At 39.5% G+C, this 13,598-nt stretch overlaps 1 protein-coding gene across 1 annotated transcript in view; it reads right to left on the bottom strand.

The window, feature by feature from the left end:
• DOK6 (docking protein 6) overlaps positions 1-13,598 on the bottom strand; it is a 274,647-nt gene that overhangs the window by 38,961 nt on the left and 222,088 nt on the right. Inside the window, exon 7 of the mRNA XM_019729346.3 lies at positions 6,564-6,681. Within this exon, the coding sequence (XP_019584905.1) occupies positions 6,564-6,681 (118 nt within the window). The remainder of the gene's footprint in view (positions 1-6,563; positions 6,682-13,598) is intronic.

Below are 13,598 nucleotides of genomic sequence, written 5' to 3'. Positions count from 1 at the left end.
ACAGTATTTTGAGCATCCCTGTCTTTAGAAACTGGTACCCTGGGAGACGTTGCCTGCCTTTCCCTTACCGTCCTTAAGGTAAGGACATGCAATAAACGTTCATAAAGAAGGGTTAATAGACAGGAGGTGATGATTCTAGAAAATGGGGAATGTTTTTAAGGGTTGTTGCCAAATGGCCACCAGCAGCCTTGGGCCTTAGGAAGAATGTGTGTTGAACTTGGGTATGACTGCTTCACCCGGGACAGGATAGATCAAATCCTGGGAAGATGGTAGCTTAAACACATACAGTTTCCTGTTTACTACTGGTGCTTTTTTTTTTTTTTTTCCACTGCTATAGGAGGCGTTTATTAACTTTGCAGTTTGGAAAACACCATATAATAAAAATTTGAACAGACGATCTCAGTGGAAGCAATTTACATACAATGCGAACTTGGAACTGACTGGGCACAAAGAAGAAAGGAGGGTCATAGCTGAACAAAAAGTAAGTAAATCCTTTGATTTACCTCCTAATCTACCTCCAAACTCTATTTACCGGTTTCTGAAGGTTATCTCTAATTCTAATTGCCTGTTTGCTTCCTGTATCTGTAAAGAACTTGGAGCCACAGACGCCCTTTGGGTGAGCATAAAATGCCGCCTGTGTAATCGGGTCTGACACCATGGTCTATTGCTTAATCAGATGCATAGAGGGCGAGGGCGGTGGGCACTTCAGAGTTGGCATTTGAATATTAATCAGCGTTAGTGAAAGCAGAACTCCGAAAGGGACCCCCTTTACAAATGGCATCCCCAGTCATCCTTGATTCAAAGAGTGAAGTTGTTCAGGCTGTTCAAAATGAGTCACCATATAACCCATATCGTTCTGTGCAAAAATTAGTCACGAAATGTAGCAGGGAATGTTTAAGTAAGGATAATATACAGTCCCAGAAGCCGGCTCCATGGTTGGAGGCTTCCCAAAATTGGGGACCATTTTAAGCTCACATTCTGGGCTCTTCTTCCATCACTGTAGCATGTGGAAGAACTAATCCCAGAGGGGCAGCCTCAGGTGGAAAGAGATAGGAACTCAGCCATCAGGTGACAGGGATAGACCTGCAGTCTCTCACAGCGCTTCCTGTGCTTACCACAAGAACGTCCCAGTGGCAAGTGTCTGTGCTGAGTAAATGGGGTCCCAAAGCAAGAAGCAGACCTGCCGACAAAGACCTAACCGTCTGCAAGAACCTGGGCTGCCCGGGATGCATGATGTGTGGGACTAGACACTATTCCTGGCGACCCTGGTTGAAAATTTTCCTCAGAGAAGAGATGAAGTAGGGATGTCTTCCCCGCCATGCATCCTTGATCATGCATTTTCTAGTTCACTGTTGCATTCAACAAAGACTCACTGAGGGTCTGCAGTGAGCCTGGTGCCCTCAATGGTTTTTACTAGTTTGTCATTTCCAATAAATGCTTACATCCTTGGCATCTTCATAAAGCCTGATTGAAAGACCCTGCTATATAGTGTCATATAAATATACAGAATGGTGATTACAGTCAAGGTGACAGCATCAAGGTAAGAAAAACTCAGACCTCCTTATGGGGCCTTGTTTTCCCTCCTTCCCTCTTTCCCTCCTTTTTTTTTTTCTTTTTTGCTTTTTTGAGGGTTCCTTATGCTGCCAGCACATTTTCTGCTGAAGGCCTCAGAACTGAAGCCACAATTCCATCAATGTTAAAACAAGTGGCACGTTTTAAGTGTTCACTCTTGAGTCAAGAGTTCCTTCCCTTCAACAGCTTAGGTTTCCCTCAACTTACAGATAACATACATCCCTAGCCTGGGTTGTGACACAAACAGTTTTCATAAATGCAGAAATTAGAGCAATATAAACATAAAATTACCTTCGAATACTAATCAATCATCCTTCTTATCTGGCAAAAATTGAGAAAAGGTTAAGTTCTTGGTTACCACGTCTGCAAGAAGAGGCCACGTAACTCAACCCGCCCCAAGGTGTTCAGGGGCAGAGCCTGTAAGCAGCAGCTGCCTGGAGCTTAGCTAGTGTGTACTTGTGAAGGCTAATTATTCTCTGTCTCTGTCTTTTGGCTCCAGAGACCTAGAGTCCACAGGCAGAGCCATAACGTCTGCTTTCAGAGCACCATTCTGGGAGCAGCGTGGAGATTGGGCAGATTGTGTCGAACTTCTGTTCCAAGCACTAATGTCGATGCAGTATTGATATGCCAGTCTTTTGGCATGTGCCTTGCTTCTAGAGTTACTGAGTGGATGGCAGAAAGGAACACAATACAACCCAGCAGAGTACAGTTTGGAGGGTGACAGGCAGTGGCAGTGATAGGGCCGTATTACTATAGGCTGGGTTTGTTCTCATGCCATGAATGCTTGCTTGTTTAGGTTCTAGTACATTGCTGCTTATTAATGAATCCCCATCTATTAAACGTTAAGTATGAAAAACGATTCCCCCATTATCTTCTCAATAAAAGCCCGCTGAATTTAATTCCGATTGCTCTCCGTTTCACAGTTAGAATATGAAAATACGATGAAAAAATTCTAAAGATGTATTTTTATTCCTCCAAAACTACCTCTGGTTTATTTGATGATATCCCACCTGCCATCGCCGAATTTTTCCTTTGACTTTGGAAGATCGGTGATGGTGGGTGCCCGTCTCTGTTTTCCTGTTCTAGGAGCACAAGTGAGGAAGTGAGACACAAAATAACCACTCTGTTAAATGCAGTTTGGTGAAAAAAATGTAGGTGCGTGTGAAGGGGTGCTGAGGTTCTGTGTTTCTATTTTTATCTTTTTTGGTTGCAGTAGTTTTATTGGGGCATAGTCAGAGGAGATTACACCCCAGTAACAAATTGGGGTCAAAGGCTCTGGTCCTCTGCTTACCTTGGCTGCCTCGACAGAGCAAAATAAAATAAAATAAATTGCTTTTGTCAAAGTATCACTAACAAGCTATTTATCGATATAGTATTCACCTACCCATAATCTAGGTATGTATGTATCTACCTATCTAGATATTTAGATCTCCATAGATGACATAAACTTAAAATGAGGGGCTTATAAAATAGTAAAATGTATTGATCTAAGAAGTTACTACAAAAAATAAACCCACAGTATAGTAAAATGTAATTTACATCAAATACATTCTATATTCATCTGACCTACAGTAATTACCTTAATCAGTCCACATTTTTTGTTACATTAAAAACAAAAACAGGCGACAAACAGCCAAAGAGGAATGTGATGTAAGACCATATAAGTAAACTGTTCTTCATAATTGATAAGATGTTTCAAGTCCTTAACTTTGCTGAAAGTTAGCATTAGTGAGATAAATCATAGCGTATTCTAATTGGTTATTGATTATATTTTATTGTGTAAATCCACATTGTCCTGCAATGAGTCTCTGGCAATGTTTCAAGAAATCTCAATGCATTCTGGCATTTTTTCTTGGATGCATATGGAATTATTTCTGAAGCTGTGTATCAGTCTAAATCTTCGCCCTCCTATCAGAGTCTTTTATTTGCTGGTATTATAGACCAAACCCCTGTCAACATCCAAAGTTATCATTACATTGGTTCCAACCGATTTCCAATTTATTTGTATTAACAACTCACTTTCCTTTTGCTGAGGAATTTGTTTTTATTTTCTCACTCAAATAGTCCATAGTTTCAGTTTTTCCTATTGAATATTAATATTTACTACTTATATTTATATTTAAATAAAAATAACCTCATGTTAAAAGTATGTTTTCTAATTGTTTCTAAAGAGGCAAGATTAATTTTACAAGGTCACGACTCAGGAAATGTAGTGTGTGGTTCCTGGCATTGGTGGAGGAAAGAAAAAGAGTGAGAAGCAAGCATCAGCTTTCTGATTCGTGAAATTGTCAAAACAATGCTCCTTCCTTGTCCCTATTCTCGAATCTTTATCCCACTGTTGAAAAAGAGACACCAAGCCCAAAAAGGGGTCACTTGTGCTAAACTCAAGTCACTAAACTGAGATTTAATCTCTAGCCTATTTGCAGTTCCAACTTCCCCCAGGAATGTAATCTTAACTGGTCAGTCTCAGTCAGTACTAGTGAGGGAATCTGCTTAATAGACCCTATTATACCCCCAAAGGAAAGTGCCTGGAATAATCCTTTCTTTTGTTTGACTTCCGTGTCCCACCCCCTTTTCCGCCTTTAAAAACGTTCCCTTTTTTGTAGCTCTTTGGAGATCTTCTTATCTGCTAGGTGGGATGCGGCCTGATTCGTGAATCTTTGAATAAAGCCAATTACATCTTCAAATTTACTCAGTTGAATTTTTTAAACACTATTAAATATTTTCTCATGCAAATAAATAATATGAAAAGATAATAGCTACCTGCTAAATACAGGTTGTCATGTTGGCCATAGAGGGTTCGTTTAAAATATTGAATGCAATTACCTTTAATACGTGACTAAAATTGCTCTGATTGCTTTTCCTTGCAGAATGTATTGTTAATGCAGGCAGATAGTTGTTGTAGAGTTCTTTCATTTTTTAAAAAAAAAAACTCTTAGTTCTCTTTCTTCTTCCACCTGAATCATTTCTAGACTTCTATCTTTGCGCTTGCTAATTCTCTCTTCCGTCTGGTTTGCTTTATTTCCAAGTATTTCTGACGCATTCTTCATCCCATGAATTCTTCAGCTCCAGAATATCTGTTTGGTTCCTTTTTATAGTTTCCATCTCTTTGGTAAAGTCCTCCTTTTGTTTATTGATTTTATTCCTGAGCTCACTGAACTGCCTTTCTAAATTTTCTTGTATTGTGTTGAGTTTCTTCATGACTGCGATCTGGAATTCTCTCACTTAAATCAGTCTTCCACGACTTTGAGTTTAGTTTCTGGAGACGTGCATTTTCTTTCTGTGTTACTGTGTTACCTTGGTTAGTCAAGCTTCTTGATGGATTGTTCCTCTGCCTGCACAATTGAGGCAGTGAACGCTTTTGTTGTTTAGATACCATTTTGATCTTCACAATTCAGAAGGTTGATAACTAGAGGTTTTTCTTTTGTTTTCCAGTAGATGGTGATATAGCACAAGTTTTTCCTTTCTCTGACCTTTGCTACTTGCACCTCCTGGGTCACGGTAGGGGGTGTCCTTGCGATGGTGGAAATTGATGACCAGCAGGATGGTGGGTGTCCCTGCTGTGCTCCTGTCACCTTGGTGTCAGGGCACTAGCACTATGGTGGGAGGGTGTGGCAGGCACTGAAGCTGCCTCTGCACCTCTTGCCCTCTGCTGGGTCAGACTGTGGGGGCTGCACCCCAAGTACTTGCTCTATTGCTACCTGTTAGCTGGGGTCAGGGTGGGCGCCAAACTGTGTCTGCGGACACCGTCCCTGTCGTTTCCCCCACCCTGTCTCCATTGAGTGTTCCACATGAACCAGTGTGTGCGTTTCTCAGGCGTGTGTGTGTGCTGAGCAGAGGAACCTTGGCTGGGTTCTAGATGTCCAACTTGTTCTAACGCTAAGGGGACACATAAAGGGATCTTACCACTCCATCATGAGGCCGACTGAACTCCCCAGAACGTATCTTTATGCATTAATTCCCACTGATCAAAGTCTGTCATTCTAGGATTGAAACCATGGCAAGCAAATATTGCTTTAAAAATATACTATTTCAGTTTGCCTGTAACACATTTTCCCCCCCAAACATTTCTAGTTGTTAATATGAGCAAAAGCTAAAGCACAAAAGGAGAAAACACTCTGAATGCCTAACTGCGTTGAAGGTCACGATGGTCATTCCTTCACCAGATATTTATTGGGTGCCTATTATGTTCAACAAATGCTTGTTGGATGAGTGTGTCCAACTATGTGTTGTTAGCCTTATTTTTCTTAGTTCCTGCTTCCTGCAGTCTTGGCCCGCTGAGCTGTCAGTCAACTGCCTGTGGCTGAATATTTTTTCTGAAGGATAAGATTATTCATTTTAGGGCAAAGGGGAGGACTAGGAAGAGAAGCATCAAAGGGGAGGTTTCCGCTTTTGTTGACTAAATACCTGCTATCTATTAATTTGATTAATCTGGAAGGCCATTCCCAAGCGAGTTAAGCACTTATCATTCGGAAAACTACAAAGTATTTACAATTTTGTCTTTCTGTCCTGCACCCTCCCAAATGGATTCTACGTCAAGGCTTTGGCTAAACCTTAAAACTTCTGTGAGGAGGTTTATGTAGCATGTTATTACAGAGCCTGAAGTCATCCTCCCGAATTTATATTCCATCCTGTTATGGAAAAAAGATGCTAAGAAAGAAATACTTCGTAAAACACAGCATGAACTAGACCCTGGCACTAGGTCCTTTCAGCTCCTGATAATATGTTTGGTATAAAATGCGTGAGTCAAGCTCCTATGCCAAATGGGGTCCTCAGCCCTGGGTGATTTTTGGAATTATTTTTACGAGTCTCTGAAATGACAGCTTTAGGAACATCGCTGTCAATCTCTGAGTCCCCACTAGGGCCAGTGACCGCTGATAAATGGAAATGGAGGAAAAGCAAGCAATGCAAATACAAAGCAGTTTGCGTGACTCCTGGTTCACCTGGAGGACGGGAAGGGCAGTACTGCAGATTGATTTAATGTTACTTGCCTTGCAAACTGTAGATCTCGCCAACGCTGTTCTGACGAGTGATATGATGCCAGTATGCGCTGCGAGGAAGAGATATTGACTTGGATAACGTCATTGGCTCCGTCAAGCTTGTCTGAAGCTGAAAGAAAAGGAAAAGAGGCCTTAGGCTTTATTTAAAATATTAAACTGAAATCTGCTCTTTTAAAAGTTGAGGATGAAATGTGGGTGACGTGTAACAGAATCTGTTATAGATTCTGGCAGGATTGGCTGTTGAAGGATAACTTTTCTTTCACGACTGAAAAAAAATAGGAAATGAACACTTGTAAGCAACTTAATCCCACCTATTAATGAAGAAGGGCACAGAAACATGGAACAACGGATTCCAAGTTGATTTTAAAGGGCATTTTGTCAACCAGGAATGCTGGTCAATAGTCACACCGATAATCAATTGTATTCCACCAGGCGAGTTCGTTTGCATTTCTATTGCAAAAAATTCCTTGCTTTACTATCAGCTTTCCACAATTTATTGAACTGTAAAATAGTTGGAAAAAGAAAAGAAAAGGAAATGGAAGGCCCCTCAGAAACAGATACCCTGACAGAGGATACCACTTCCTTTATACCCATTTCTGTGTCTTAACATTTTTCCTAACACCTACTTCTACACTTACTCAATGGCTCTTTTCTCTTGCCTTGCTCTTATGATAGAATCTTGTGCATGTTAAAAGAGTGTTTTCTCCCAGAAGCTCTGTGATAAAAGTGCAGCCCATTTTTTTATTTGAAACAAATTTAAGGTTAACTGAAGATCCACACACACAACGTTGCATCACGCGCTCCGGCATATGCCTAGTTCAAAGAGAACAATACTTGACATTGCATTTTCAAGAAAGAAACGTGTTTTTAGTGCTTCACACCAGGTTTTTAAAACACATCCAGAAATGGTTGTATTTGGTCTTAGTACACATCTCTCCGATGCAACCTGAGCAAGTGTTCCCTTTCCCACAGACAATGGACAATCCTCTGATCAGTGAAAGCTCACATTTCCCCCTTGTTCAGTACCTGACTTGGCAAAACCTGGAGCTGTAAAGATCATCTCTGTCAAATCTAGCAGTGGAAGCCTGTTTGCTGGCTGGGGTCTGCGCTTCCCCTCTGTGCTCCCCTCCCCCTAGTATCTCCCTTACCTCTGCATCCAGTGTTACCACCCTTCATAGAAGACGCTGTCAGGAATGTACCTGAGAGGATATGAGGCCCTTCAAAGAAAAACTAAGCACGCAAAACTAAGAAGCATTTACATTTTAACAGCAGGTGAAGCCAAAGGGCTTGAATGCATTTACTTGATTTTACTTCTTTAGTAGTGAGGCATTTCCAGAACTGCTACATCTTGGCACAAAAGTGCCCTATTTAGTTTATGTAAAAGTATGGGCCTGTTGAAGGTATTTTTTTTTTTTTTTTTTTTTTTTGTAAGATGGCTCCAAATAGGAATGTTGCAGCCATTTTTTATATTTTTCAAAATTTGCTATGTTTGAAAATGTTTCTCCTTCTTATGAAAATAGGTGTACTAACCACACCCACGTCTCGTGGTTGGGAGGCAGGCAGTGTGAGGAAGAAGTCAGATTTCTAGGTTACAATAAGGCAGTGCTTTTCAGAATCTTTGGGGTGTTTGTTAACCATGCATATTTCTAGTTTTACCCCAGACTTCACAGCTGGAGAATCTCTGTAAATATCCTATACACACTAAAGCCATCACTCTACTGTCAGGGGTAGAAGCAAGGCTCATTTTATGAAATGTCACTGGGACCAAAGGGCGTTCATCTTTAAAGCCAATTTCTCATGGGAGGGGTAAATGTAATTAAGCACATAAGCCTTTAATCAGTGGAAGCAATGCCCATTAATAACATCAAGCAATCCATAAAATGAATCTCATTTTAATTGCTCTTCTGTCTACTCTATATTCTTTTTTCTAATGTATTATAATTTATTACTTAGCATACAGTAGACCATCAGTGGTAAATTCATCTTCCTGAAATTTAATGAAAGTGCTTTTCTTTCTCTTTTTTTTATTCTGGGAAACATGTTTCTTCTCAAATGGTCAGCCTTAAGCATCAGGGAAACGCAGTAAACATTTTGTCTGCTGGAAACAAATAACTGAAGTCACTGAGAACAATTTCCTCCATACACTCTTCAGCTGAGTCATCCCACAGTGTTTTTTTACCTCCTTTCCCAATTTCTCACTCATCATTGTTTTCAAGTTCTAGGAGACCTTTCACAATAGTCTGTTTCTTCATTCATTCATAGCTCCTCTTCATTCTAGTTCAATCTTTAATTGCAGACAAGTGGAAAATTTGTATTGAAAAGTTGAATGTGGATATTCTCAGGATCTTGGCCAAAGGTACAAATCTTGTCCACACATCTCAGATGTTTATGTCTTCTCCTAAACACTGGAGGATGCATTCATCATCCAACATTCAAAACTATGTACAAAGTATGGTTATGAAGTGAATTGTGTCTCATCCAAATTGACATGCAGAAGCCCTACCCTGCAATGGGATTGTGTTTAAAGAAAGAGCTGTTAAAGAGGTAAATTATAGCTAAATGAAGCCATAGGATGGGGCCTTAAGACAATAGGACCCGTGTCCCTATTAAAAGAGGAAGAGACCCCAGGAATGGGTGTGTTGAGAAAAGGCCATGTGAGGACACAGCGAGAAGGTGGCCATCTGCAAGCCAAGGACAGAGGCCTCAGGAGAAACCAACCCTGCTGACACATTTTACTTGGACATCTCAGCCACCAGACCTGTGAGAAAACTACTGTCCCTTGTTCAAACCACTCAATCTGTGGCCGTTTGTTATGGCAGCCCTAGCAAACTAATACAAGTATTTTGTGCCACTGACACTCTATCAGATACTATAGAATGCCTCTGATTTATCCAGCAATTTTTAATTTCACTATTACATTCAAGCAATGTATTATGATTTGGCCTTTTCGATGTGCACCATGACAATGTGCCAAGCCTTTTTATGAGTGGATTTTATTAGTTTTAAAGTCCTTCCGAAGCTTCTCTTGGTAAGAGGGTTCAACAAAATAAAACATATAAAAATCGTCCTTAACTTTTCATATTATAACAATGCTTCAATTAAAAGCATTCAGATCAAAACACAGTTTAAAATGCTATAGTAATTTCTGAATTAAAAGAGTAATAATGCATCAGTTTCATCTGTAGGATTTTTAGGATCGTGTGTATCTATCACAAACATATAAAACAATTTATATTTATATTGCAAATAAATGCCTATGCTTACATATATAAAAGAGAAAATGACATTGTGACATTGTTTCTAAACAATTGCTGTATTTTAAAAATTCACAGAAGATGAATCCATGTCTTCATAGTTCTTTTGCTTCTTATCTGTGAGGATCTGTTCTGATGACTCAGTTGCTTCAGTCAGTGAGAGATTCCTTCGGAAACTGTAAAAATTCTGCAACCATCTTGCCATAGCTCCCTCAGCATCTGAACTTGGACTCTTCCCTGCAGGCAACAGTCACCTGCTTCTTTTGCATGGCGTCAGGATTCAGAAAGGATGCTCCAGCTTAGATGTAGACATCATCTAGATCCGGAAACAATTAATTCCGTTCTTGACACACTTGCCCTAACTATTTGCCATTTTGGCACTAACTTTCTTTCAGTTTCATTCTTCTTGAAATAGCAATCAGTTCACTGAGATACTGAGCAATGAACCAGATGTTGCTTATTTAGCATCTGGAAAGAGTACAGGTCACAGCTCACTAAGACTGGATAGAAGTTAAAATATTCCTATTTTATTCAAAAGCTGCAACTATGCATCTCTCAAAGCCCACAGCCTAAGAGCATGATTTTGGTCTAAAGTGTGTCCTTTGGACATACAGGTAATTCCTTTATCTGAGCATCATATGGGTAAGTCTTAGGTCCTTCAGTGGATGAGAAAGAAAACCCAAAGCAAGGAACCTTGTATTGAGAAGACTCTCATAAAGATATAAATAAGGGTTGGCTGCTTCTGCTCATTCTCATTTAGGCCATATATATATTTACTTATTTTTTATTTGTCTACATCTGAGATTAGCATATGACGTCAAAGAGCGATCACCATACCATTTCCTGCTGCTACCCTCTTCCCTCCCTTCCCTTAAACTTCAGAAAACTCTTTTGAAAATGTTTGGTTGAAAGGGTAGTTGTTAGGAGATCATTCTTCCTGGGTCACTCAGGTTTTGCATTTCTTGTGACAAGTCTTATTCTTTACTATAGTTTCCAGTATGTTCATAGAGCAAACAGCCTTGGGAGAGACGTGTCCTCAGGGCAGAGGGCAGATTTGATTCCTGTCCAGGATAACACGGGTACTGTTTTCTTCCAGGGCAAAGGTTAGGCAGGTTTGCTGGCAGCCACTGTATATGATCAGGAGTTCCTAAACTCAGATTCCTCAGCTGTGACACATACATGTAGCATCCTTTGGGGCTGCTCCACGTGGCCTGAGGGACTCGGGGACAGAACTGCTGGAGCATGGAACTCGTGCTATCTGCGGTGCCATGAGTGACAGACGCCTCTGTTTCTGATCCAGGAGTCCATGTTTGCTGCCGGTATCCATGAACCGTAGCAGGCAAAGGAGGTGGGCTGGCAGGATCTTCTCTGCTTTTGCTCATCTCTGGCTGTCTCTGCTCTTCCCACACCTTGAATCTAAATTACCTTATTAAATCCTCTCTATTGAGCTCCCCACCATCGGCCCTATTTCCTTAAACAAACCCTGACTAATACAAAAGACCATCTCAATATGCCCCCAATATTTCAACACATTCACATTAAAGGTTTTCAAGTTGTTTCTGCTCTTTTGATACTAGAAACAACAAGTCTCAATATTAAAGGATATCGAGAAACTTAAAAAACCACAGTTAAGTCAGTATCTTACCTAGGGGAAATTGTTTATGTATATACAAGTAGAATGATGACCACTGCTTCCCAAAGAATCATCAATTCTCCTAAAATTACTTGGCATTTACATTTTTATTAAAAAAGCATCACGTTCTCCAAGTTCAGAAAATAATTTTGCGTATTTTTGTAAGTCCTTTCATAGACCTAATTTCTATATTTGGGTTTTACTTTGGATAATTTTTTCTATATTTAAAAATTTTTCTTTTAGAGAGATTCAGATTTTTAAATTTATTTATGTAATTTAAATTTTTGTTTTTCTTATATATTTTGCTTTTGTCCTAATTCATTTCTATTGTCTGGTCTTTTTTATCTCTTCAAGTTGTATATTTGTATTTAAATTCTTTTTTGATTATTAATGAAAACATTTACTTCTGAATGTGACTTTGTCCACTTCCAATGGCTTGATAAGTAGAATAAAAAGAATTCTTTCCTAAATTTCCTCTTCTATACAGAAGATTTCTTGTGTTCATTTTGTTGAGATGTTGCTTTTTTGTGCATATATTATTAGTTTTTAATTAATAATGCATTGTGGTCAGAAAACATGGCCTGAGTAGTTTCTGTACATTGAAGTTTATTTTTCATTTTTATCTAATAAACAGAAATTTCTTTATATGTGTTATAGGTACTTGAAAAGATGCAAAATCAACATAGGTCCTCTACACACACACACACACACACACACACACACAATTCACTCTGTATTTCCTTCTCTATATATTTGCTTAGTTTTAAAATCTACTTCATCAGATATGAAGGAAAGTTTTAATTTCAAATTACTAATTAACATATTCCTGCCTGTTTCCTCTTGTATATTGTAGTGCTATTTTATACATGAAAATGGACTTCATTTGACACACAAAGATTTCTGAAAGTTTTATGGTTCTATAAGTTATTTTCTCAGTCTTTAGTTATATTTTTAGATTCTACTTATAAAAGTTCTCCCTGTCCCAAGGTTCAACCTCACCTCCATCTTTTAGCCCCACTCTTCCAAATAAATGGGTTAATAATCTCCTCTATTCTCCTAGAAAGTCTGGGCTTCTTTCTCAAGAAATGGCATTGTTTTTGTCCATTAAATCTCCTTGTTTCATCTGCACTTGGTCTAGTAGAAATTCCTAGGCATTTCCAACATATGTACAGAAAATGCCTTTTCTTTATTTTTCAGCTGAATTCAACTATTCTATAATTTTATATTCTTTTAGTCATTTTACCTGGCCTTTGGCCCAGAAATCATTTACATTATCTGGTTAAATCTTCATAAAAGTCTTGGGAGACAGGAAAGGGGTGAAGTGTTCCTCTTTAAAATGAGAGGAGGCTGAGACTTTGAGATAGTAATCGACTTTCCTAAGGCCATATATCCTCTGGAAGCATTGAGAATAGAATTGCATTTCTGTTCTGCACTTCTGTATTTTTTTGACCATCGAGAAGGTCTGTGTGATGTCTTTCAAATGAAGATGCATCATAAATAGTGTGACATGTTACATTATTTTTGTGGAAGATTGAAGATGGTTGCAAATTCTTGAAAAACCTGCATTCAGAAACAGGGCTTCTGGTTCCATGCTGTTAAATCTGGGCTGGATGGTGACTGCTTTGACCACTAACATATGGTTGCTATGACACCATGTCTGTAGTGGGCACGTCTTTTAAGACTTTCAAGGCAGTTTCTTCGTCCTTCCACTTGTGCTGAGCCACCGTGTACTCTGAGGCTGCCATGATGTGAGGAAGCCCAAGGTAACCATGTGCACAGGCCATGTAGTTCAAGGTTGGAAACCTTCTTAGAGAATTGAGCAGTTCTCATCTTACAGACGGGAAACTAACTCTAGAAACATTCGGGACTTCGCTCAAGGTAAAATCCCAACTACAGAACTTCGAATAGAAAACAGTTTTCTTGACTTCTGAATCCACTGCTGTTTAGACTTCGATGCTGGTAAGTAGTGGGAAATACGAGTTTCCTTCCCAGATATTACAATATGCGACAAGACAGCGTCCTACTTGGAGAGGATCTGCGCTGCAAAGAAGCAACAGGTAGGGCCTGACAACTGCTGTGATTTTTGTGACGTCCTGCTTACCAGCACCTCTTCCTGCTTTTACCACAAACATTTTCCAG

This window comes from Rhinolophus sinicus, chromosome 4, assembly GCF_057876585.1.
Source record: "Rhinolophus sinicus isolate RSI-liver-muscle chromosome 4, RSI-T2T, whole genome shotgun sequence".
NCBI classification, from domain to species: Eukaryota; Metazoa; Chordata; class Mammalia; order Chiroptera; family Rhinolophidae; genus Rhinolophus; species Rhinolophus sinicus.
The sequence above is the reverse complement of the archived record's forward strand: the minus strand, read 5'-3'. Positions and strand labels throughout refer to the sequence as shown.